Genomic DNA, 27,392 nt, shown 5'->3' on the forward strand with positions numbered 1-27,392 from the left:
TCCAGGGGATCCGTCAAACTGGTGGCTGCCACATGACTGGCAAACGATGGTCCAAATGTGTTTAGTTTAAAACTAATTAGAGAAAACAAATAGGCCAATCAGAGCAAGGCCTCTTGGAGCCCTGGAGTCTGCAAGAGGCATTGCTGGGATTGGCCTGTGATGGAACCATCAATTCTACGCACACGTGCTTGTAGGATTAGAATAGCAGTTTTAATATACTTACAACAGAGCCAGCCTGTTCGCCGTTGAACTTTCGATGAACTGGCCGGCTGGCTCTGTTGCACGGATCTTTATACAGCAGATCCAGGGGGAGGAGTTCTGGGCAGAGCCAAGGGGGGAGCCCAGTACAAGCTCTCGAGTACTCCCAGAGCTACTCCCCCTGGTGGTCAGGTAGTGCAACTGCACTTACAATATCGGTACATATATACAATGGGAACCGAGTGACATTGGTAACTTATAATACTGTGTGAATCTTTCACCACAGCCTGTTTGATTACTTTGAACTTGCTGTTACTGGGCAGAAAAGCTCACTGCCAACAGCAAAGCCCGTGCGGAAAGGTGGCATTATGGGATCTCCGAACAAGCAGGCAGTCCTCGGAGCGAACTGGTGGTCCTCGAAACGGGTGGGCGGCCATCAGAGTGGGAAGGCTGGCATCGGAGTGGGCAGCCCTTGGAGCTGGTGTTTGAGAGGCAAGTGTGTGAGAGAGAGAGGAGTCTGTGTGTTTCCGTGTATGAGAGAGGGATGAGTGTGCATGAGAAAGCAGTGAATGTGTGTGTATGGTAAATGGGTGTGTGCATGAGGGAAAGGGGTGAGTGTCTATGAGAGTGGGGTGAGTGTGTGTGATTGAAAGAGAGGTGACTATATATATGAAAGAGGGGTGAGTGTGTGTGAGAGAGAGAGGTGAGTGTCTGTCTATGAGAGAGGGGTGAGTGTATGTGTGTCTGTGTGAGAGAGAGGGTGAGTGTGTGTGTGAGAAAGGGTGAATGTATGTATGAGAGAGGGGTGAGTGTCTGTCTATGAGAGAGAGGTGACTGTGTGTATGAATGAAGGGTGAGTGTATGTGTGTCTGTGTGAGAGAGGGGTGAGTGTGTGTGAGAGACAGGGGTGAGTGTGTGTCTGAGAGAGAGGGAGTGAATCTCTGAGGGAGAGAGGATGTGTGTGAAAGAAAGAGGTGAGTGTGTGTTTGAGGGAGGGGTGAATATGTGCATGAGAGAGGGCTGTGAGTGTGAGAGCAAGCGGTGTCTGTAGGAGAGGGACTGAATGTATGTGAGAGAGGTGATTGTGAAAATGAGAGAGGGGTGAGTATATGTATGAGAAAGGGTGAGTGTGTGTATGAGAAAGGGTGGGTGTGTGTATGAGAGAGAGGTGAGTGTATGTGTGAGAAAGTATGAATGAGTGTATGAGAGAGAGGTGACTGTGTGTGTATGGATGAGGGGTGAGTGTGTGTGAGTGTGGTAACTGTGTGAGATAGGTGAGTTTTTGTGTGAGAGAGGGGTGTTTGTGTGTGTGAGAGAGAGTGAGTGTCTGTGAGTGAGGGAGCGAGGCTGTGTGAGAGAGGGTGAGTGTGTGTGAGAGGGGTGAATGTGTGTGTGCGAGTGGGGTGAATGTGAGAGAAGAGTGTTTGTGTGTGTGAGCAAACAGTCTCATCGATTGTGGAGATGCAGTTGCAGGTGCTGACCGAGGCCCAGGACAGGTCTGCCTTCTCACAGGCAGCCATGTGCCAGAGCCACCAGAATATTACTGCAGTGCCCCTGAGCGTGGCCCAGTCACTGAGGACCATGGCTCAGAGCATCGGCTGCATTGCCCAGGCACTGGCTGGCATGTCACAGATGCAGAGGGAAGTGGTCGAGTCCCAGAGGGAGTTGGCACAGTCACTGGCTGATGTGCCACAGATCCAGAAGGTGTTGGCACAGTCAATGGATGATGTGCGCAGTCCCAGATGGGGACGGGACACTCACTGTTCTCCATGGCCGCGAGCATGCAGACCCTGGCCGAGACGGTAGCGGGCCTCCAGGAGTGGAAGCGGCAGGTGGCGGGATAGCTACACTCGTGCCCCGGTCCCATGGAGTAGCTCAGGGCCAATCGGGCAGCCTAAGGAAGGAGGAGGTGATGGGGCCCATACCAGTGGCTCCCACAGGCGAGGTACCAGAATACCCTTGGTCTCCCCCCACCCCTGTACCTGGCTCATCTGGTGGGCAGCGGGTAGAACAGGGAGGCACCACAGTACCTGGGATATCTGAGCAGCAGCCGGGCCCATCCAGGCCCGGCCACCCACGAAGATGCCTGCCAACGGAGATTCAGGTTGCATGATGGGAATCAGAGTAGGCTGCCTCCACTCCTGATGTACTGTCTGGGGATCCACCTAGATATAATGTTAGGGCCCATAAGGCCAGAAAATGAGAAAACAATTAAGTTGTGTTGCACGTTTTACTTGAGTGTATTACGCGTTTATTGGAGTGTATTAACACGCCTCCGTTTAAAGGCCGTGTGCTTAACACTACTACAGGTCTGTGTATGTAATTTCAGCTCGGAGTCGCCAGGTGCCGTATTTAGACACCTCACAAGTATATCAAGGTCAGGTTCAAAGTAATAAAACTATACACCGATTAGTAAGTTCAAACGATTGATATTTATTATACAAATATAATAAATACGCATGCATACGCTAAAGACTAATACTTATTTCTACTATTAAACGACTAAATACTTATCTAAGTAGGAACCAGCAAGGTCAGGGGACAAGGCCTTTGTTCCTTTCTGGACTGCACCTTCTGGTCTCTAATAGTCGGCTGGAGTATAAGCAATACCGGGGTCACGTAGCGAGCGTCGTTTCGGCACTTACTGAACGATGGCTGGTGCTCAACGGCCGGTGATGAAAGACAGGATCTGGAGGCTGGAGTCGGAGTCAGAAGCGGAGCCGGAGCAAAACAGAGCAACAACAGACAGAACCATGTGCGGGGTCTACCTTTATAGGTCCCCCAAAGTCCGTGCCTCTTCGGGGCGGGCCTTTACCTGCCATGTATCGATTGGGTCTTTTCCCAATCGATATTTTACAAATCCCCCAATCTGAGGGTTTCTTCTCGATGGGTGGGGCGGTCTCTAGGGTCTTCTGTGATGGATACTTCTGGTGCCGTTTCGTCTGGGCGTCCACTCAAAGTATCCATTCAAACCCAAATGTTTCTATTGTGTGGGCCCAGATCTGGATTACCTCATTACTATGCAAAGCGTTGTTGCCATTTACACCTTTGGTTGAGATCTTGCACCTGGCCATAAACTGGTTTCGATACGTGCAAAATGCTAATTAGCCTTCTGCAAACTGCTTGTCCTGGCTAAGACTGTTTTCTCCCTGCAGCCTTAGCAGTTCTCCATTTTGGTAGCCCAGTGTCCATCTTAGGTGGCTACATTCCCTCCTTGTGATCCTCACAATAAAATTGTGAAGGATCACCTATGCACGTTGCTTCGAGTGCTTCTGGGTGCCCTCTTTGTGTTCCCTGACCTCAGAAAGTTCCTGGGCGTCTACTCTGTCCTTGACTATGGGAAGAAATTTTTTTTATCTGACATCTCTACTTGGCGCTATGTCAAAGGGGACATGCATTACCAAAACCGGGAACCTCTACCCATCACAACTATTATCCTTATCCTTACTTTAAACATTTTATTACAGTCTAAAAACCTTATCCATTCACACCACATTACATATCGCTTCCTGACTCGGCAGTCGATTCCAGGACAATATAATACATGGGTATCCTTTATTAACATTGTGCTTTATTCATCAAGGGGCAAGGGGGATTGATGAAACCGAAAAATAGGGGATCGAACTCCATAAACGGTTGAGGGGCAGGAACGGGAGGCTCTCCTTTTCCATTTCCTCAACCTGAGGGTCTGTACAATTATGCAGAGGATTGCAATCACTAGCAGTGATTCAATCACGTATGACATGGAGTACCATGTCATAAATTTTGTGCACCAGGTCTGAACTTCACTGATCAGAGCTGAGCACGTGGGAGTTGGTGTGAGGGAAACATTAACGGCGGGGGTTGTGGGGGAAACGTGACTCGCTTCCACATATACAACTATAACATTTAACAGTAATAGGTAGGCTTCCATCATGGTCTTCTCTTCGTTCTCTTTCTCTTCCTCCTGTATGGCCGATCCTTGCTGTGAACCCTCTTTCGTCCTTCGAAAGCTATGGAATCAAGCACAGTATCTGTCAATACACAGTTTAATATCCATACTTGTTAGTGTATCTGTCCTCCAATTCCAATTGACCCATTAAAATGACTGGCCAAGTCACACCCTGTGACTCCCCTCATTTTTTTTTTCAAAAGCGAATTTTAGGAACAGAATACACCTAACAACTTTCCTCCTGCGAGCCGTCTCGCAGGCTTTGCTAATTTACCATCCGAATGTTCCTGGATGTAAATAGCATGTGGGATGGCGGCCTAAGGGCTACCTAAAGAAAAATGAAAACAAATTTGAAACAAAAGGTCGAATGGGTTGCGTATGGGCCGCTACGGGTAAGATTTGAATTGGATCCCTGGGTAAGGCGTGCTGTGCCGTACCCGAGCTTGGCTGACCAAAGTGGGTTCTCAGACAGGGCAGGTCCTCAGTGCCGTTTGTCCACTGCCTGAGTAACCTGGAATAAACGGGCAAGAATGTGTTTACCGTGGGTTTGCAGCCTCTATTCACCGAATAGAGGGGCACCTAAAAAACAAGGGAGGAGCCAAGATGCTCCAACATCTGAAAACAGTGAACTGAAGTTTTCAGAGATTTCAGCAGAGAAACATAGTGTGCGTGTAAGGCGGTCACAAGCCTTACAGCTGAAAAGATCTCCAATCAAACCATTGGGTTGGGAACCGAAGTTCTCAAAGGTATCGGCGGACAAGCTAAAGTGCGTGCGAGGTGGTCACAATCTTTTCAGCTGAAAAGAAGGTGTCCAACCTCCAACTGAACCAATAACATTAAAACAAACAAACATAAACTAACAAACAAACATACGTGCAGGTTCCATCAGAAAGGATATCGCTTCCCTCAAGCGGTTCCTATTTTACATAATCTGGACACCTCACTTTTTCTCTGCCTCTGTGAACAGGGTCACAAAGGGGTTGCCGTATCGGGATTCAGACACCGTGTCATCCTGCTCTCCCGGATCCCACACCCTTGTGTGGATCAGGCATGCAATTTTGTAATTGTGTGACCAGGGGTCACTTTCGTCGTTGCGGACAAGTCTGTACGAATTGTCCCTGTGCCAAAGTGTTGGGTCTAAACTTGAATGGGCATTGTCGGGGTAGTCGGGGTCGGGTGGTGGGGCTGGATATTTGATATAGGTGACTTCCATGGGGTCACTGGAGTCGGGGTCATAGTCGCTGCAGTGTGGGCTGTAGTGTTGTGTGCTGTGGCTGTCCTCAGAGTCAGTGTCTGTATCGCTGTCTCTGCTGCGGCAGCTTGTGGGCGTTTCGGGGCGTGGTCTGTCATGGTCAGTGGGCGGAGTCGTGGGCGAGTCCGATGAAGAACTGGTCTGTGAGGGGGATGGTGGAAACGTGTCTCTAGTGGGCGGGGCGAGGTGTTCTGCTGCGTCTAGCAGGACATGGTGTGCATGGTTAGACTGTGTTCCATATGCCTTTAGCTGGTTAATATGGAACCACGCGGTCTTTCCATTGGGGTATTTTATCCTGTAAACTGAGGGGCTAATTTTGTCCGAAATTGAATACGGGCCGGAATATTTTGGTGCCAAAAAACTGCTGGAGTTATATACAGATAGCATTACCTGTTGCCCAACCTGGAATTCTGTGGGGTGTACGGTCTTGTTAAAGCAGGCTGTGCGTTGTCTGCGCCGTTTCCCTAGCTGAACTGCGGCTGCGATCTGTGCAGACCTCACAGTCTCAACTAGGTCTTTAACAGCTTTCTCATGGGTGAGGGCCGTCACTTCGGGGCTAGTCATGTCCAGTCCCAAAAGGAATTCTGTACCTTTCATAGGGCGTCCGGTCATGAGTGTGTGTGGGGTGAAACCTGTAGATGTGGAAACCGTATTTCGGATAAACATTAGTGCAAATGGGAGCACTGAATCCCATGTTGAGTTGTTCTCTTGAACCATTTTTCGAAGTGTGGATTTTAGGGTCCGATTCATGCGCTCTACAATCCTGCTGGACTGTGGGTGATACGCAATTTGAAAATTTTGTTTGATGCCGAATATGGTCAGGAGGTTCTTCATGACACGTCCTGTGAATTGAGATCCCTGGTCCGAATCAATACTTCTGGGTAAACCCCGTCTCGTGAAGATGTGGTGGGTCAGGATTTTTGCAGCTGTCTTAGCTGTATTTGTTCTAGAGGGGAATGCCTCTACCCATTTGGTAAAGGTATCAATTACCACCAGCACGTATTTATAGCCATTCCTACAAGGGGGCAATGGTCCTATAAAGTCGATCTGGAGGTTTGTCCAGGGGCCATTAACTGGTCGAGTATGCCGAAGCTGTGCCTTTTTGGAATACCTCTCCGGGTTATTCTGGGCGCAAATAAGGCAATTCTCGATGTAGTGGGTTACATCGGTCCTTAGGTTAGGCCACCAACAGAGCTGCCTGACGTGCCTCGTGGTCGTGTCGATCCCTTGATGTCCATGCCCGTCATGGAACAAGGCAATCATTTGATTTCTGTCCTGCTGCGGGACCACAGAAAGCTGGTCCTTGATGATCACACCCTCATGTGTGGTCAGTGCATGTCTAAACTTGTCAAACTGAGGCACAAAGTTGCCTTTAAAAATCTCCGAGATCCTCATCCTGTTTCTGTGCTTCTGCTAAATCCTTAATGTCAGTCTGTGAGACTTGAACTGCGCTCACAGGGGCGCTAGCTGGTGCCCTAGCTGGGGGTGTCCACAAGTGTCCTCGCCTGGAACCTGCTTTAGCCAGTGCGTCGGCTTTTACATTCCATGGGGGGATGACCTATGGTGGCTTCTAACTTTTATAATGCCGAAGGTTCTGTCCTTCACTTTGTCTAGGATGTGGCGGAGTAAAGGGGCTGATGGAAGGGGTTTCCCGTCTGCGGAGACAAAACCTCGTGTCCTCCACAGGGGTAGAAAATCTGTTAGACTGTTGCAGACATATAGACTGTCCGAATATATGTCCGCCGGGCTGGGGAAAGAATCGGGGTGGTCCACTATATAAGCTATGGCCGCGAGCTCTGCTGCCTGCGCGCCTAAGTGACCTGGCAATTTTAAAGCTATTTCTTCGAGTGCGCGACCCTGCGCGTCCTCGACATAGATGCCGCATGCCATGATACGTTCACCATCTAAAACCGTGGACGAACCGTCCACGTATATCCTTAGTGGGCCACACGTGTCTGTGTGTTGGGGGCTTTGTCTTGGGTTCCCTATCTTCCTGGGGGGTGTCTTCGCTATGAAGGGTCCTGTGTTGTGTAGGGGTGCTACAATTTCACATTCATGGGGCTGTCCTGGATATTGGAGGTTGTCGGCTAAAAATGTGTGTGTCCGGGTCCGTTTTACCGTAATGTCACGTCCTTGTAAAAGTAGTGTCCACCTAGCTGCCCTAATCTGGCTAACTGAACCGTCCTTCAGTCGACCGTCTAGGAGTAACTGTGTGGGGGTGTGCTCGGTTAAAATGGTGATGGGGTTGAGTCCGGTAATGTACGAGAAGTACTGAACTGCCCAGAAAACTGCAAGGAGGTGCCTCTCGCAGGCTGAAAATCCCTGTTCTACTGGGTCTAAAAGTCGGGAGGCATAAGTCACTGGTCTTAGCTGCTCGTGCCGTTCCTGAAGTAACACGGCCGAGAGGGTCAGATCTGTGCTCGCTACCTCTATTGCATAGGGGGAAAGGTGGTCTGGGACTTGCAGCGTGGGTGCTGCGCTAAGGGCTTTCTTTAACTCTTCCACAGCCTCTGTATGCTGCGGAAGCCATTCCCAGGGGGCTCCTTTCTTAAGGAGGTCTGAGAGTGGGGCTGCCTTTGTCGCGAATCCGTCGATGTGGTTCCGACAATAACCAACCAGTCCTAAGAACGACCGGAGGGCTGAAACATTCTGGGGAAGGGGCAATTTGACAATCGAATCAATTCTTTTGAATTCGATCTCGCGTTTGCCGTGTGGGATGACTGTACCCAAATACATCACTTTATTTTCCAAAATCTGGGCCTTTCTGGGGTTAACTTTACATCCAATCTCGGTTAAAAGTTCCAGGAGCTCGGCCAGAAACATAATGTGCTCTGCCTTTGTGTCTGTCTGCAGTAGTAGGTCGTCTACATACTGTACCAGGCATTCGGGGCGGGAAAATTTTTCTAAACCATTCGCCAGCTGTCGGTGGAAAATGGAGGGGGAATTGTGGAATCCTTGTGGAAGGCATGTCCACGTATACTGTTGTGCTTTGAAAGTGAAGGCAAATTTGTACTGGCACGCCTTTGCCAATGGGATTGACCAGAAGCCGTTGCTAATGTCCAATACCGTGAAATATTTGGAGTTGAGTCCCTGTTTGAGCATGGTCTCGGGACTTGTTGCTACCGTGGGGGCTACTGCTGGGGTTACTTTGTTGAGCTCCCAATAATCAATGGTCAGACGCCATGATCCGTCGGGCTTTCTCACTGGCCAAATAGGAGCATTATTGGTGGAGGCTACTGTTCTAAGTACCCCTTGCTCCAATAAGCTACCTATTACCGTCTCTATTTCTCCCTCTGCTTCTAGGGGAAATCTGTATTGTTTCTGTGGTCGGGGGTCAGGTCCGGTAACGTGAATTTGTCCAGTCATTCTGCCACAGTCGTGCCGGTGACTGGCAAATGCTGTCCTGTGTTTGTGTAATACTGCCTTTACTTGTCTGTCCGTGTTTAGTGCAGTCAGGTCAAATGAATAGTCGCCTACTGCGCTAATTCTATTGGCGTACTCTCCGACTGTGAGAGTAGCGGGTGCTCTGTCTGATCTCGCCATTCGCCAGACACACTGGTTAACTGGGTCGAATGACAGGCTATGGACATTCATAAAATCTATCCCCAGTATGTGTTCTGTCCGGGGAAGATTTACTAGAACGACGGGGTGTTTGGTGGAAATGTTCCCTAGCTGGATTGCTACGGGTGCTGTAATGTGTCCCTGCTGCGAGTGTCCTGTGAAACCGCTAAGTGTGATGGTGGAGGTGGTCGGCCACGTGTCTGCCTGTGCCGTGGTGGTGGAATTAATCGTGGTGCGGGACCCTCCTGTGTCCCAAAGTAACTCTATGGGCTTCCCTCTAACCTTAGCTGTGACTACCGGTCTTCCGGATTGATCCCAAAGAGTGTCACAGACCCAAGTGGGGGAGCCCGAACACCGTCAGTCCGTCCCGTCCACATTGGTCTGTCCTGACTGTATCCCTATGCTATGGATCGGTTTTGCTTTGTTTCTATTCAGAGTGCCTGTCTGCTGGCCTCTCTGTGATCTCTGGGGTGCATTGCATTCCTTAGCCCAATGTCCTAACTGGCCACAGTTGTAGCATTCCTGCGACTTCTGTGGAGGGCTGTTCTTTCCTTCATTTACCCATGCGGAGTTTTGGTGCGCTCTCACTGCCTGAATGTCCGCTGCAGCCTGAGCTTCTTCTGGGGATTTCACTTTGCCTCTGCCCTGAACTGATTGCTCCCAAGCGCGGGACAATCTTTTCAGGACCCATTTCTCATTGTGGGCCTCTTCTGAGGGGTCATAACTGTTGCAAGCACTCTGTCCTGCATCTGTGGCATGGGAAATTATGGTGCGCGTCCATTTAACCATGTTTTCACGGTTCAAATGGGCTCTATTTAAATCGCAGAAAACTGCGTTAAAATGGATCCACAGCCTTCCTGCAAATGCTGTGGGGTGCTCGGTTTTCTTTTGTCGGCACTTGTTAAGTCCTTCGACTGGGTCACCTCGGTTATACCCTATGGCATCTAAAATGGAGGTGTGCATTTCCTCTAGGGTGCCTCCGCCAACGTTCTGTGGGTCGGGGAGGGCTGCTACAACCGATTGGTCTAAGCTCAGAACCGTGAGCTTAACCTGCTCTCTCTCGTCCAGGCCGTACATGGTTGCCTGTTGCTTTACTTTTGCGAAAAATTGGTGGGGGTCTGCGGTGGGGAGAAACGGAGTGATCTTCTCACACGCATCCCTGAGTTGGGTTACAGTTAAGGGGGTGGTGTAGGTAATATCGGGTGCGCCTTCTGTGGTCGCTTTCCTTTGGGTGGTGACTGGATTCATTGGTGCGGTAACTATCTGATCTGTGGGGGGTTGGGGTGCTTGTCTTTTCTGCTGCGCTGCTGGCGCACATGTTCCCTGAACATAACGCTGCGCTCTCTCGCTTAATTCCTTCCAGTTTGGGGCATTCTCCTCATCTAACTGCGTTCCAAAGGTGCTTTGGAACCCATTTTGCACTGAAAGCAGCGATTGCAGCTCCGCAATCTGCTTCCTGCATTTTGCATGGTCTACTGTACTCTGTCTTTGTTCTGTGGTGGCAGCATGGAGTGCTCTTAAAGCTGCCTTTCGGTCAGAGCATTGCCTCTGCAAAGCCTCTACCTGCTTCTCTGATTCTTCTCTTATCAGGACGGCACGTTGCACGTCCTGGTAGGCCTTTTCGTACTGGGTCTGGGAACTGCTGAGATGGGCTAGACAAGACTGATGTGCCCTCTTGGCATCATCCACCTCTCTACCTTTCTCTGCCAGCTTCCCTCTAAGTTCCATATTCTTTTTCTCGATGTCCCTGACATCCACTTTGCTCATCCGATTTCTCTCTTCTAATTCTGCCCGGAGCGTCTGAACGACCTCCTCTGTGCCTCGCAATTGTGCCAAACAGGACACGATTGCCATCGGCTTGCGTGCTTTACTAAGGGTTTTCTTATGAATTTGAGAGAGGTTCTCCCACCAAGTATGTCCTATACTTTCGGGACCTGTCTCCTCATTCATACAGAACTCTTTCCAAAGGGTTCCTTGCAGATACTTGCGGAGTTCCAGCACCCATACGGGACACTGACCTACTCGGCTACTGCTGGTCGCTGCGACCACAAACCGGTGAGTGTATGTGAGAGAAAGTATGAATGTGTGTATGAGAGAGAGGTGACTGTGTGTGTATGGATGAGGGGTGAGTGTGTGTGAGTGTGGTAACTGTGTGATATAGGTGAGTTTTTGTGTGAGAGAGGGGTGTTTATGTGTGTGAGAGAGAGTGAGTGTCTGTGAGTGAGGGAGCGAGGCTGTGTGAGAGAGGGTGAGTGTGTGTGAGAGGGGTGAATGTGTGTGTGCGAGTGGGGTGAATGTGAGAGAAGAGTGTTTGTGTGTGTGAGCAAACAGTCTCATCGATTGTGGAGATGCAGTTGCAGGTGCTGGCCGAAGCCCAGGACAGGTCTGCCTTCTCACAGGCAGCCATGTGCCAGAGCCACCAGAATATTACTGCAGTGCCCCTGAGCGTGGCCCAGTCACTGAGGACCATGGCTCAGAGCATCGGCTGCATTGCCCAGGCACTGGCTGGCATGTCACAGATGCAGAGGGAAGTGGTCGAGTCCCAGAGGGAGTTGGCACAGTCACTGGCTGATGTGCCACAGATCCAGAAGGTGTTGGCACAGTCAATGGATGATGTGCGCAGTCCCAGATGGGGGCGGGACACTCACTGTTCTCCATGGCCGCGAGCATGCAGACCCTGGCCGAGACGGTAGCGGGCCTCCAGGAGTGGATGCGGCAGGTGGCGGGATAGCTACACTCGTGCCCTGGTCCCATGGAGTAGCTCAGGGCCAATCGGGCAGCCTGAGGAAGGAGGAGGTGATGGGGCCCATACCAGTGGCTCCCACAGGCGAGGTACCAGAATACCCTTGGTCTCCCCCCACCCCTGTACCTGGCTCATCTGGTGGGCAGCGGGTAGAACAGGGAGGCACCACAGTACCTGGGATATCTGAGCAGCAGCCGGGCCCATCCAGGCCCGGCCACCCCAGAAGATGCCTGCAAACGGAGATTCAGGTTGCATGATGGGAATCAGAGTAGGCTGCCTCCACTCCTGATGTACTGTCTGGGGATCCACCTAGATATAATGTTAGGGCCCATAAGGCCAGAAAATGAGAAAACAGTTAAGTTGTGTTGCACGTTTTACTTGAGTGTATTACGCGTTTATTGGAGTGTATTAACACGCCTCCGTTTAAAGGCCGTGTGCTTAACACTACTACAGCTCTGTGTATGTAATTTCAGCTCGGAGTCGCCAGGTGCCGTATTTAGACACCTCACAAGTATATCAAGGTCAGGTTCAAAGTAATAAAACTATACACCGATTAGTAAGTTCAAACGATTGATATTTATTATACAAATATAATAAATACGCATGCATACGCTAAAGACTAATACTTATTTCTACTATTAAATGACTAAATACTTATCTAAGTAGGAACCAGCAAGGTCAGGGGACAAGGCCTTTGTTCCTTTCTGGACTGCACCTTCTGTTCTCTAATAGTCGGCTAGAGTATAAGCAATACCGGGGTCACGTAGCGAGCGTCGTTTCGGCACTTACTGAACGATGGCTGGTGCTCAACGGCCGGTGATGAAAGACAGGATCTGGAGGCTGGAGTCGGAGTCAGAAGCGGAGCCGGAGCAAAACAGATCTGGGCCGGAATCAACAGCAAGCCGGAGCAACAACAGACAGAACCATGTGCGGGGTCTACCTTTATAGGTCCCCCAAAGTCCGTGCCTCTTCGGGGCGGGCCTTTACCTGCCATGTATCGATTGGGTCTTTTCCCAATCGATATTTTACAAATCCCCCAATCTGAGGGTTTCTTCTCGATGGGTGGGGCGGTCTCTAGGGTCTTTTGTGATGGATACTTCTGGTGCCGTTTCGTCTGGGCGTCCACTCAAAGTATCCATTCAAACCCAAATGTTTCTATTGTGTGGGCCCAGATCTGGATTACCTCATTACTATGCAAAGCGTTGTTGCCATTTACACCTTTGGTTGAGATCTTGCACCTGGCCATAAACTGGTTTCGATACGTGCAGAATGCTAATTAGCCTTCTGCAAACTGCTTGTCCTGCTAAGACTGTTTTCTCCCTGCAGCCTTAGCAGTTCTCCATTTTGGTAGCCCAGTGTCCATCTTAGGTGGCTACAGTTGGCACGGGAGCAGGGTGTAATTTAGTGATAGGAGCTAGGTCACAAATCTGTATACATGTTTTCATATTAAACACCGGTGCACAATGTTACAACCTGCTCGGTGCTCTGTCAGATGGGTGTGAGGGGTAGGCTGGTCTCAGCTGGCCACAGAGGGGGCGTGGGTGGATGCTGGGGGTGAGCTGGTCTCAGGAACTGCAGTCCAGCCAGCGCTCACGGCTCCAGTGTCTCACCCTCATCCGTTCTCCCCTTCCTCCCCACCGTCCCCATCTCTGTGACCCCAGGGGAGACAATGGCACCATGCGATGGATTGACCAACTTGCATGCAGGGATCATCCAGGTGGATGGTGGAAAGTGCTACCGTGGGCACGTCAGATATTGGCAAACAATGCGAAGCATCAGAGATCATTGCAGAGTGCATTGTCATCATCCTCCATCCCATGGACCAGACCCACTGTTACTGCCAGCCCAGGGCCCTCATCCCATTGTCCGGCAGGTATATATGATGGAGTGGGTTGCAGGCGGGAGGGAAGGGAGGGCGGTGCGTGGGGAGGTGGGGGTTGTTGTGTGCAGGCGGGATGCAGTGTCTGTGCCCCTGGCTAGTTCTCCACCCCCAGTCGGTGAACCTGGAGGCGATCAGAGTGCCCCGTGAGTGTTGGGCCTGTCGCACACATTGTGCGGCCTCCTGTGCTGCTCGGGGCCCATGTCCTGTCCATCCTTGCCCTCCCCCATATCCCCCTCATTGGAAGAGGCCTGGCGTTCATCCTCCTCCTTCCGCACGTCACCCCTCTGCTGCGCGATGTGTGGAGGACGCAGCAGGCCGCCACAATGTGGGTGCCCTCCCACACTAGTACCTGAAACCCACCTTTAGGAGGGCGAAGCACCGCTCATTGACAGTCCCGGTTGCTGCATGGGTGTTATTATGGTGGGTGTCCGTGTCAGTCTGTGGCCTCCAATAGATATCATCAGCCACAACCGCAGCGGATAACCCCTGTCGTCAGGGAGCCAACCCCCCACCCGGGGGTGCACCTCAAAGAGGTCGGGAATCGTCGAGTGTGCCAGGATGAATCCGTCATGCACACTACCCGGGTATCAGGCGCAGACATGAATGATGTGTATCTGTTTGTCAGAACCCCTATCAGTTTGTGAAGACCGGCCTGTCATCTGCAGATGCTCGTAAGGCAACATGCGTCTCGTCGGTAACCCCCAGGATCCGGGGCATCTCGGCGATGGCAGCGAACACTGCTGCCCGGGAATCCCGGTGGGCTCGGTCCACATTGAAATGGATGTATTGTGCTGACTGGGCATACAGGAAGCGGGATTCTCTGAACCCCCCGTCAGGTCAGAGAATCCCCGGGGGTTGGTGTGAATCCCGCCCTGCCCTCCGACACCGGCTGCCGTATTTTCCGGCACCGGTTTCAGGCGGGGACGGGGATCATGCCACGCTGGTTGGGGGCCATTGGCAGCGGTCCCCCGGCAATTCTCCGGGCCCCGATGGGCCAAGCAGCCGTCGGTTTCTGGTCAGTACCGCCGGTGTAAAATGGACATGGTCCCACACGGCGGGACCTGGCTGGTAGGCCGGCTGGTGCGGTCCTCGGGGGAGGGGGGATCAGGCCCTGGTGGGGGCCCCCACGGAGCCTGGCCCGCGATCGGGTTGCACTGATCTGCGGGCGGGCCTGTGCCGTGGGGGCACTCCTTCCTTCCACGCCGACCTCTGTCGGGCAAGAATACGCCGGCAGGTCAGTGCATGCGCAGAACCACGGCGGCGGTTCTGCGCATGCGCTAACTCGTGCTGCACTTTCGTCACCGGTTGGCGCGGCGCCAACCTCTCTCTGGCACTGGCCTAGCCCCCGGAAGTGTGGATTCCGCAACTTCCAGATGTCTCGACGCTGGAGTGGTTTGCGCCATTTTTTTACGCTGGCGTCGGGCCATCGGGGGATTTGGGAGTATCCCACCCGGGGTCTCTTTGATGGCACAGGTGCACCTGTGCACCGAGTTCTGTGAGATCCTGGACAGGTCCCTACTCAGCACCTGGATAGAGTCCATGGTGTAAACGCTCAGGGCGACTGCCACCTTGACAGTCACCAGGAACGGGTGCCTCCCTCATTCCCATGCAGTGTCAGGTGTGCCATGATCTGGCAGATATGTCGCACTGTCTCCCTGCTCAGCCGGAATCTTCAACAGCATGCCCGGTCTGGCAGGTCCTCGAATGACAGCCGCTGCCGGTCCACGCGAGACCTTGTGCGGCGTTTCCTTGGCACCTCCTCGGCCTATTGGGCGGCCAACTGTCCATCCTCACCGACTGCCTCCTGTTCCTCTGGTGCAAGCTCCACTGCTGCAGCTTCCTCCTCCTCGAGCAGCTCCAGCTCATAGTCATAGTGCATCCCCCAGAGCTGCGGCGACTAGGAGGAAGGCCACCATTGCTGGCTGAATTCCAATATCCATTGTGTGCCGGGGGTGAAAAGCTGACATGTCAGGATTTTTCTTACCCCCATGCCCAGCATGGTCCAATGGGCTAAACGGTGGCCCCAGTTGGCACTGTGGACCCTGCCCCCCCCCCCCCCCCATGTTACTCCCTCCCATCCCCTTTTCACTATCCCCTTCGGTGCCCGGCTGTCATACAGGCCATGGCAATGGTGGTATGTGCCTCAACACTACACAGTCCCATGGGGTTTATACCGGCCTCATGGTCCATCCCCTGGTTCCCACCACCCCCCACCCCCGCCCCCCCCTCTCCCCCCCCACACTGACCCTGGCAGAGTCCCCCCCAGCCCCGCCAGTGTACAGCCCGACAGCCCACGGTCACGCCTCCCTGTGTCTTACCTCCTGACATCAGCCACAGCGCCTGTTTCTCAATTTTGAAAGCACAAGTGAACCTCGCTGTTCGGAATTCCCCCCAGTGGAGGCGGAGAATCGTAGAGAGCCCGGAGAATACAGGGTCAGGCCCGTTAATGGTAATCTAATGGTATTTACTGTACGTGCGGAGTAGAACACATTGGCACTGCTGTCGAGGCACCGGAGAGTTGCGATTTGGCGTGAATCCGGCACCCACCACGATATTGGCGTCAAAACTGTTACTGTGCCCAATCATCTTTCCCGACTCCTGCGTCATTCAACAGAGAATCCCGCCCTGATTTCTGTGTTCAAACATATTTTGTGGCAAAAAAGGCCTGTTTGGGGTTCCCCTAAACTCTTGGGAAGTCACGAGGGGTTGCGCTGTTCGAAAGTTTGGGAACCCCTGGGAGATGTTCCGACAAACAGAAAGTTTACATTCACAAGTCAATGTCAACTCTATAATTGGCAACAAAGGTTGGCTTGCGACCTCTAACAGGTATTACCTGAGGTAAATCTGAAGATGTCAACGTTCAATGAATATGAGCACTTCATTGTTTATTCTGCCCAACGTGAATCCTTTTCCTTTTCTTCATGAGCTCTGGCTGATCCTAAAAGGGGATAAAAGTTACAGCATGAGGAAAGGTACAGTGCTCAGCCGAGGTTCTCCTCGAAACATCAGCTGCCCGAATCCAGGAAAAGAAAGAAAGGTTTGCATTTATATAATGTCTTCCCTGATGTCAGGATATCTCAAAGCACTTTGCAGCGAATAAAGTACTGGGTGCTTCTGAATTTTACCATTGTGGAAATTTGGAAAATGCAGGAGCCAATTTGCAAACACGAAGGTGCCTCAAACATCAATGTTAAAATGGCCAGGTAATTTGCTTTTAGTGGTGTTGGTTGGGGGTTAAATAAAGGTCAGGAATGTGTTTGAAATAAAGACTGGATTCTCCGATCACCGATGCCTCAATAGCGTTCGGCGATGGGGCAGAGAATCCCCGAAGACACCGAAATCGGGTGCGGCGCAGCTTTCACGATGCTCCGCCTCCTGAAAAACAGCGTACTCAGAGAGTACGGCGCTTGCCATATCCACGGCCTCCGTATGTTGGCTGAGTACCGCCCCGCGATGCTCTATCCCTGTCGGGATCTCAGCATGGTAGCTGCGGACTCAGTCCAGCGGCGCCACAGTCGGAGGAGGGTCGATCCGCGGGCAGCGGGGGACATACTCAGGGCTGGGGGCACTGTGGTAGGGCATTCGTCATGAAGCATGGTGTGGCCGCTGCAGGCTGCCGCCTTGCGCATGCGCAGCCATGGATCCAGCAACTCTTCAGGCCGTATTGGCAGTTAGAACTGGGAGCTCTCTGCTGCTTGGCTGCTAGCACCCCCCGGGAAAGGGAATCGGTGGCCATTTTGCACCAGTTTTCATATCTATCACCTTCTCAATGGCAGTCTGCAACTGTTGGCACACATCAATTATGGAGAATAGACTGTTAAATATCTTTACATTGCAGCATATTAGGGTTTAAAGTAAAGGAACGACCCTCAGATTGGGGGGTTTGGAAGATGTCGATTGGGAAAGGCCCAATCGATACCTGGCAGGTAAAAGGACCGCCCCAAGGGGGCACGGACTTCTAGGACCTATAAGAATAGACCCCGCACATGGTCCGGTCTGTTGTTGCTCCGGCTCTGCTGTTTTGTTGCTCCGGCTCTGCTTTGCTGCTACATCGCATCCTGACTCCAGTTCCAACACCAGCCGTTGAGCCATCAGCCATCGAACTGTAAGTGCCAATACAATGATCGCTACGTGATCCAGACCTTGCTAGATCCTGACAACTTTAAGAACCTGAGAGTTGCAGACCAAGAACGGGACGAAGGCCTTGTCCCCTGACCTTGCCTGTTCCTGTCTAGATAAGTATTTTAGTTGTTTAGTATTAGAAGTAAGTTAGTCTCTTTAGCGTATGCATGTGTATTTATTATATTTGTTATAATAAACACCAATCGTTTGGACTTACTAATCGGTGTACAGATTTATTACTTTGAACCTGACCTTGATATACTTGTGACGGTGTCTAAATACGGCACCTGGTGACTCCTGAGCATAATTACATACACAGAGCCATAGTTGTGTTAAGCACACGGCCTTTAAACGGAGGCGTGTTAATCACACTCCAGTAAAACGAGCAACAGTACGGACGAACTGGGTGAGTTCAGGATATTTTGGGTTGCACCGTGGGGTGAGGCAGGGGTGCCCACTCTCACCATTGCTTTTCATGTTGGCTATAAAGCCATTGCCTATGGCGCCTAAAGCATCGAGAGATTGGAAAGGGGTTGTACGGTTTGGGGGGGGGGGGGGGGGGGGGGGTCCAGCACAGGATGTTGTACGTGGACGACTTGTTATTATATATTTCGGACCCACTGGGGGGCATTGGCAGTATTATGGGGATTTTGGAGGACTTTGGTCAGTTCCCTGGGTACAAGTTGAACACAGGAAGGAGCGAGGTGTTCCCGATTGAGACCAGGGGGCAGCAGAGGAGGTGTGAGGAGCTGCCATTCAAGGTGGTGGGGGCAGCCTTTGGGTACTTGGGCAGTCAGGTGACCTGGTGGTAGGCACAGCTGCATAAGTTGAATTTGACTTGGCTGGTTGGGCAGATGAAGGGGGATTTTAAGAGGTGGCATGAGTTGCCACTGTCATTGGCAGGACACATGCCGACAGCGAAGATGACGGTGCTGCCAAGGTTCCTGTTTATATTTCAGAACCTCCCAATCTTCGTCCCGAAAGCATTTTTAAAGAAGTTTAATGCGCTGATCATAGAATGTGTATGGACGGGGAAGACCCCGCGGGGAAGACCCCTGCAAATGAATTGTAGTGATTCAATTAATTTACTAGTCTTTGCTACTTTGGGTGCAAACACCAACATTGAGCAGAAATGCAACTGCACCAGCCATATAAATATTGTACCCACAAGAACAGGCCTGAGGCTGGGAATTCTGCTGTGAAAAATTTACCATCTGACTCCACAAAACTATCTACCATCTACAAGGCACAAATCCAGAGTATGATAGAATGTATCTTCAAATTGCCTGGATGAGTGCAGCACCAACAGCACTCAGAAAGCTTGACAACACCCAGAACAAAACAGCCTGCTTCATTGGAATCTCGGCAGCGGGATACTCCGGTGCTGCCAACAGCACCCGCCACCCACCCTTGTTAATATGTACTAGATGCTGTGCTATGAAGAGGCAAGAGTTCAGCTCCTTTTTCACCAACACACCTTTAATGGTTCAACTCACTCTGCAGAGAACTCTACAGATCATCACCAACCCCAGAGTCCACCTGAAGCCCCTTTACATATCAGTATCAATCATTGAACACTTAACATAAATGAGACAACTAATTGTAATGTCTCTTAACCCATTACTTAACAGTCTCCCCTTCCTTGGAGAAAAAAAAACAATTAGGTAAAAACAAAATTTCAAGAAACTAAAATTTAAAGAAACTAAAACACACACCTGATTCCCCACCTTTTGTTTTAAGTAGAAGAAAAAAAAAATTCACAGAAATAGGCGCCCTTCATTCAAGATATCTAAAAGTTTCTGTGAACTAGCCTCTCTTTTCGTGAAACAGTCTGACAGTTGATAGCTACTGTCAACCCATTTAATTTTTGTTATTTCCCCTCTGTCCAACATCTGCTTTAAACTTGCGATGTCTATCCGGAACCTCTTTTCATTGACACTTTTTGTAGAGTGCACATTTTCCCACAGGGATTTATTGTCAATGTGATAGTCAATAGGTATATTCCCTAAATCCTCTAATCCCAATATCTGACTTATATAAAAGGCCATATCTACTAAGCTTAATGTCTCAGCAGCCAAAGTGCTTTTGACCACTCTCCTTATTTTCTTTGTTTCCGACACAAGAGGGCAACATTTACCATTGTTTCCCAAAAGAAAAATTATAAAACCTCCTGCACTTGAAACTCCATCACATAAATTTGCATAGGACGCATCACTATAAACTATGGGTTTCAAATGCCTAGGATCACCTAAAACAGGGACCTTCAAAACACACTCCTGCATTTTTAGTTTGGCCAACACTTTATTTGCTCTTATTATGTTTTCCACTTTGGGATCATTCATCTTTGTACTCAACTCTAAAACATCAAAACTCACGTCCGGTCTAGTCTGTCTTCCTAACCAGTTCAGTTGCCCAATTAAACTTTGCAGTTGCTCTTTTTCTATCTTCGAAACCATTGCGTCTTTTTGTGAAACCCGGCCACGACTAATTGCTATTGGACTGATGCTTTTCAAGTAAGATTGCTGACGTAAAGTTGCTCCTAACTGAGTCTGTCCGATTTCCAAACCAATATATTTAAATGCACCGGAAGCCTGACTTCCAACGCTGAATTCTTTCCTCAAACCAGAGATTACAATAGCTTCAAAATCACTAGTCCCACCCCACAAAAAATCATCAACATGCATCATGAAGATGCCAGCAAGATTTCCTTTATAGTGCCAGTAAAACATTGCAGGATCTGCTTTCAGCTGGCAACAGCCTAACTTTAACAAGACTGACCTCGCTGAAAAGTACCACACTCTAGATGCATCATTTAATCCATATACACATTTGTTCAACTTCCACAGTACCCCTTCTGTGTTAGCTGCTTCTTTAGAGGGACGGAGAAAAATGTCTCTCTGGAGCTGATGCCCCTGCAAAAAGGCAGCTTTTATATCTATAGATTTGCATTCCCATTCCTTTGTGGCTAATAGAGCCAAGAAGATCTTTAAAATAACCTTTCCTGCTGTAGGCGAATCTACCTTTAGGTCCTGATCGTCTGTTTTCTTCAAATCCCCTTGCCACAAGCCTGGCCTTTGCCTTATAAGTTCCATCTGGAAGAACCTTTTCTGTACAAATCTATCTGTGGGATAGAGCTTTTTGTCCCCTATCCGGTACTTCCGTGTATACCCCAAATTCACTCCAACTATGCAATTCTTGCTGTTTAGCATCTTTGATAACTTTTTCATCTAATTTATTTGAAGCCACCAAAATCTCACGTGCATGTGGGCTTCTACTTCTATTAGTATTCGTAGTCTTACTCCTGTTCCGAGATCTTGATAAACTACGTCCCCGTTCCTACCTGGTATCTCGTTCTGTACTGCTACTGCTTGATCTTTCTCTTCTGCAGCGGGATGTCCTTTCAATAGTTCTTGACCTTTTCCTGCGAACCTGTTCACTATCCGATGTACTATCTGAACTGGCATTGCGTTTCTGTGCCTTCCATTTTTGAACTTTGTTTTCCCAATCCATTGTCTTAACTTCCTCCCCTGAATGCTGGACATTCAACCAATGTTTATACTTTCCAGTGGCCTTCCCTGCTCTACTAATAACAGTTGCATTCTTCCATTGACTAGACCCTTCAGGCAAGTATGTCACTTTTGTACCAACCTTTGGCAGTTGCCCTTTCGGAAAAATGGCCTGATCTAATTTATCAGAAGTGTTGTGTTCCTCTACAGAAACCCTGTCTATATCAGTTAACTGGTCCTCATAGTCCTGTAACATATGCGTACCAGATGACTCTGGTTCCTCGTCTTGTCTGTCTGCTCTGTCTAAATTTGAAAATTTGTAATCGGTACCCATTATCCTTGATGAATGTACCCTAACAGTTTGATTACCATGTTGCAAAATAAATGTTTTGCCATCTATGCCTATGATCTTCCCTGGGCCTTTCCATTCATTAGAATTGTCTCTCTTATAGTATACCATTTCTCCTTGTTGAAACACGGCATCTGATGGCCGTACATTATGTCTTAAAGCTCTGCGAATTCTTTCAGAGACTTCTGCTTCCAAAAATGCTTTTCTACTGCTATGTAACGCATTTAAATGTTTAGCAAAACCTGAGCTAATTGTAGTCCCTTCCCAAGCTGGAGGCTGGTCATCCAAAATGGAGGGAATTTTTGGATTTCTACCAAACACTAATTGATAAGGACTATAGCCCCCAACCATCTGCAATGAATTCTTTGCATGTACCGCCCATGCTAAAGCTGAATTTAGCGTGCAGTTTGGTCGATCTCCCAAAATTTTACGAAGCATGTCATCGATAACAGCATGATTTCTTTCGCAGACACCATTACTAAACGGGCTTTCGGCAGCCATGTTCATAACTCTAAGATTCATGTTTTCACACATATGCCTAAACTCATCATTAGCAAATTATCCCCATTGTCCGTAAAGAATTTTGCTGGTGAACCCATTCCTGTCCCGATCCATTTTTCCACAATTTTGTCCAAAATTACTCTCTTTTCTTTACTTCGTACAATCGTTGATTGACTAAATCTGGTAGCTAAATCTACAAAATGCAAAATAAATATATTATTTGCTTTATCCCAGATCTTAAGGTTCATGGCCACAATGTCATTAAAATCCCTGGCCAAAGGTAGGGTTACTATCGGTCGTGCTGGTGTCCTTCTGTACTTCCTGCAAACTTCACAGCGATCACTAACCTGTTCTATCAGTTTAGTATAGTCATCATCCCTTACCCCTGCATCAACCTGTTCTATCAGTTTAGTATAGTCATCATCCCTTACCCCTGCATCCTTTAATAAATTTTTCAGCCTCCGAGGAGACGGATGTGCAAATTGCCTATGCAGTTTTACTACAATAAGCTTTTTATCAACTGTCATTATTACATCCTTAACCACTCTACTTGAAACATTATTTGTCAATAATGGAATACAATAATGTCCCGACTGTGTAAATTGTAAGTCCACCGTCTTTCCAAAAACTGTTGCCTTATCCTGTTCCATATCCAGCTTCATGTGTGCTTTCTACATCGACGGTCTGCTCAGAAGCAAAGGTATCTCACTTGATACAACATCCATGCTAATAAAATGATTCACTCCAGCAATATTGCTAGGGATCACCACTCTTTTCAGCGACTTCAGAGTATTATCATCCCCAAACCTGAAACTTGTGGAACTTTTAAATTCCTTAACCTTGTTACGATTTTCAGAATCCAATGAGTCCAGATAACATTTTAACCAGTCAATCCCACACACAGTAGATGTGCAGCCACTGTCCAATACAGCACAGTTAAAAGATTCTGCAACCAACACCCTCATTATCAGCATAAAGCAGCTTGTTAATAGGACAATGCCTTCTTTCTGGTCACTATCTTTTTCCTCTTCTGATTCTTCCGTGTCATGTGTCACTTCAAATACTCTATCATAACGAGTTGGACAGTTGAAAGCATAATGGTATTGAGAGTCACATCGAAAACATCGATTTATCATGCCCCGTGCATTTCTGGGGTTCATCCTCCTATTGTAGGTTCTAACTGGGTTTCTGTCTTCATAATTTCCTTGTCTCGGTCTTCTTTTATAGTCTTGAGGCCTGTTCGTAGCCATACGATTTCACCATCCTGTTAGTAGTGTATCTTCCATATTCTGCCTTATAGCAGGCTAACCTATTTGGGTCATCAGAGCCATTGGAATTGAAGTTTCCCCCAAATTTTTTTTAAAGCTGCTGTCATCTGTTCGAATAAGGTATCGTTATCCGTAAATTGAACTCCTGTCAAAACCAGGAGCCTATCCATGTTGCTCACTCTAGCACAGTCAAGTAATTTAAAGGCCAACACAGACTGTGGAAATTTCAGCCTGTGTTTCTGCAGCTTTTTATATAGTCTGCCAAAGTCCATTAAATAATCTTCCATAGATAAATCCTCCATTTTCCGGAACTTATCAAAATCCAACCATGCTCCATACGCACTTAACAAGTCATCTTTCTTATAAATCTTGTCCATATAAGTAATAAAGTCACCAGACCTTCTTCCGAGTCTAACATTCCAACTCCAGCTCAGAAAGCACTTTGTTTCGGATTTTACTGCCATATGTTAAAGAATGAGCCAATGCCATACCTTGTTTTCTCTTTCCTAAAGCAGTCACCTTAGTCCACATAACTACTGCACTTTTCCATTGGTCGTATGATTCCCTTTCAGAAAAGAGGGGAGGATAATCATAACCAGCCATCTTTGTCCTGGGTTCAGTCATGTTTCCCTTTTTTTTTCACTCCTTGGTTTGATCTGGAAAAATTGTATCTTTCAAGCCTTCACATTTACACAGCAACCATCCTCTGCTACCATTGTTAATATGTACTAGATGCTGTGATATGAAGAGGCAAGAGTTCAGCTCCTTTTTCACCAACACACCTTTAATGGTTCAACTCACTCTGCAGAGAACTCTACAGATCATCACCAACCCAAGAGTCCACCTGAAGCCCCTTTACATATCAGTATCAATCATTGAACACTTAACATAAATGAGACAATCATTGAACACTTAACATAAATGAGACAACTAATTGCAATGTCTCTTAACCCATTACTTAACACCCTCCCCCCACCCACGGATTTCTGACGACATGAGGTGGCTTCACTGGGAAATCCCATTGACAACGGCAGGAGCAGAGAATATGACTAACAGAAAATGGCGCGTTGGTTCCTATCGCAGAGAAACACGTGGCTGGGAGGCCGTAGAATCCCACTTTTACCATTTTAAACATTTTTCCCCTATGCCACTGGTGCACAATTGCAGCAGTGTGTGCCATGTACAATATCTACTTCAGGCTCCTTCAACAGCAACGTAAAAGCCTGTCAATTTGCAGTCTGGAAGGACAAAGCCGCAGAAGCAGGGGTACACTGCCACCTGCAAGTTCCCCTCCAAGCTGCTCACCATCCTGATTTGGAAATATATTGCCGTTCCTTCACTGTCACTGGGTTAACAGCACTGTGGGTGTACCTACTCCACATGGACACCAGCAGTTCAAGAAGGCAGCTCACCACCACCGACCCAAGGACAATTTGGGATCAGTAATAAATGCCGCCAGCCGAGCCAACAATACTCACACCCCAAGAATAATTTTTTAAAACTGTCTAGATCTATTTCTATGAATGTTTTAAATTGTGCAATACTTTGAACATTCAAACCTCAAATTCTAAGGTTACAGATCTTGCTAACAGCTAAATTTAAATGTAATTGTCACACAACTGAACAGATCACAGTAAATTTACAGTTGAAGCTGCCTGGGTTTCTCAGTCTAACCTGTAGCCATGGAGCTAACTGAATAAAACTTCACCATGTATTGAGCCAAGCTGAGGACTTTATTTTGAATGCAGCCTGTTTTTAAATTCCCAGTGTATGGATCACTATCAAGTCACCTGAAAGATTACCTTTCTGTGCTGATCCATAAAGTAATTTAATATCTGTGGGACACTTTCATCAAACAGTTTTCCAAATCCCATTTACTCCTCACAATAAAAAGAGAAGCTTTCATATGGAACCTCATCTGAACCTATTCCTGAAATTCTCTCCTTCCAATAGTTGTTCTCTGTCCTTTATGGACAATTTGATCAGTTGGTGGCTGAGCAGAGTCTCAGTGACCGGCAGTGACTGAGCAGAGTCTCAGTGACAGTCAAGCTGAACTCAGCCCCATTCATTCCCGTCTATTCAAATCCACTAGCTCATGTTTTACGGGATTCGTTCCCTTCCGTCCAGAAGCTACTTCCCAATCACCACCAACTCACCTACTTTTCCATTTCGATCCGATTGGACTCAAACCGGGCTGGAATTTTAGAAACAGCAGCTTCTTAAACTTAAACTTGCCTTCAGCAAATAATCAAATGCCTGTACTTTTGTTCAATTTTCAGTTCAGGCGCAGCTTCCCTCTTGGCTCTCGTACAAACGACACGTCAGGAAATTCGTTAAAATTAAAATTTAAACGTATTTTAAAATAAGTTGTCTTTGACGATGGAATCGATCTTCATGTTTTACTGAAATCTCTTGTTTGATACATTGTATCTGGAGTTAACTGATAAGCGTTGACAGATTATTAATAAATTAATATCACTTGATTCTTCTCAAATCAGCACCAGGAGAGACGCATACGAATTGAAGCCTTTGAATACTGTCATCTGCTGCTGCCTCCAGGCAGATTTATGCAACACATCATTTGCATAATAAATAACCAAGCCTGATCTTCTGGCAGTTTGGGAATTGCCAAAACCTGGAAGAAGCCACTTTCCATACACAGGAGTTACCATGTTGCTCAGTGTTCAATTTCAGACACATTCTGCTGCTCTTTAGGAGTATCCAACCCCAGAGTCTGAGTCTGCTCAGGATTCGCTCCGTTGTAGTTTACTCCCAGTGTACGAAAACAAGTGACAACTTATTCTCAAATTGTCCTATTTTTAAACAGCAGCTGTATCAACAGTGAATCTGCAGCCTGTTAGAATCTTCTTAGAATCCAGGGAAGGCTATTTAGGACCGAGATGAGGAGGAATTTCTTCACTCAGAGGGTGGGGAATTTTTTACCCCAGAGGGCTGTGGAAGTTCAATCACTGAGCATGGTCACTGGACAGAAATCGAGAATTTTCTGGACACTGTTGACAGCAAAGGATTTGGTGATAGTGCAGGAAAATTGCATTGAAATGGAGGATCAGCCATGATCTGGTTAAATGGCAAAGCAGGCTTGAGGGGCTCAATGGCCTACTCCTGCTCCTATTTCCTGCAGCAGTATAGAACATTACAGCGCAGTACAGGCCCTTCGGCCCTCGATGTTGCGCCGACCTGTGAAACCACTCTAAAGCCCATCTACGCTATTCCAATATCATCCATATGTTTATCCAATGACCATTTAAATGCCCTTGATGTTGGCGAGTCCACTACTGTTGCAGGCAGGGCATTCCACACCCTTGCTACTCTGAGAAAAGAACCTACCTCTAACATCTGTCCTATATCTCTCTCCCTCAATTTAAAGCTATGTCCCCTCATGCTAGCCATCACCATCCGAGGAAAAAGGCTCTCACTGTCCACCATAACTAATCTCTGCTCCTACATGCAAGTAGCGATTATTGTCTCTCAGACTTGCTGGGAAACACTTTCAGGTCTGTCAGGAATACACTGGAATAGTTAATGTCGAAGAATACGTTTTTCATAACCTTTATTGCCACACAAAATATCATTTCGAAAGAGTGCAAGAACATTTTGGAGTGTCAACTGCAGCAACAGAAGACATTATATACTTCTACACTAATTGTCTGAAAAGAACATTTTGCTCATCTCCATATACCTGTCCGACCCCAAACATTCTCAAATGCAAACACACTGACCTTTACAAAGGGTGGCACGATTGCACAGTGGCCAGCATTGTTGCTTCACTGCGTCAGGGCCTGGGCTCGATTCCCGGCCTGGGCCACCGTCCATGTGGAGTCTGCATGTTCTCCCCGTGTCTGCGCAGGTCTCCTCCGGGTGCTCCGGTCTCCTCCCACAAGTCCCGAAAGACGTGCTTGCCCGGTGAACCGGATACTCTGAATTCTCCCTCTGTGCACCCGAAAGTGTGGCGGCTAGGGGATTCTCACAGAAGCTTTACCGCAGTGTCAATGTTGATCTTCAGAAATGTGTTGTCACTGGTTCAGTTGCACTGGAGTTCCATCTCTTCTCTGTTATCC

General features: G+C 48.4%; 1 protein-coding gene across 5 annotated transcripts in view; it reads right to left on the reverse strand.

Annotated features, from left to right (window-relative positions):
- The window catches only part of LOC119976226 (hepatocyte cell adhesion molecule-like), a 54,162-nt gene extending 27,020 nt beyond the window's left edge, over nucleotides 1-27,142 (reverse strand). For 2 of the 5 annotated variants that reach the window (XM_038816571.1, XM_038816567.1), the window contains exons 1-2: nucleotides 25,470-25,910; nucleotides 16,401-16,505 (exon numbers count right to left, since the gene is read on the reverse strand). In XM_038816571.1, the coding sequence (XP_038672499.1) occupies nucleotides 16,401-16,449 (49 nt within the window). In that variant the 5' untranslated portion in view covers nucleotides 16,450-16,505; nucleotides 25,470-25,910. Of the gene's footprint in view, nucleotides 1-16,400; nucleotides 16,506-25,469; nucleotides 25,911-27,053 lie in introns of those variants that run through there. The other 3 variants (XM_038816570.1, XM_038816569.1, XM_038816568.1) reach the window with 3 other exon arrangements.
- Between the last annotated feature and the right edge of the window lie 250 nt (nucleotides 27,143-27,392).

This window comes from Scyliorhinus canicula, chromosome 13, assembly GCF_902713615.1.
Source record: "Scyliorhinus canicula chromosome 13, sScyCan1.1, whole genome shotgun sequence".
Taxonomy (NCBI): Eukaryota; Metazoa; Chordata; class Chondrichthyes; order Carcharhiniformes; family Scyliorhinidae; genus Scyliorhinus; species Scyliorhinus canicula.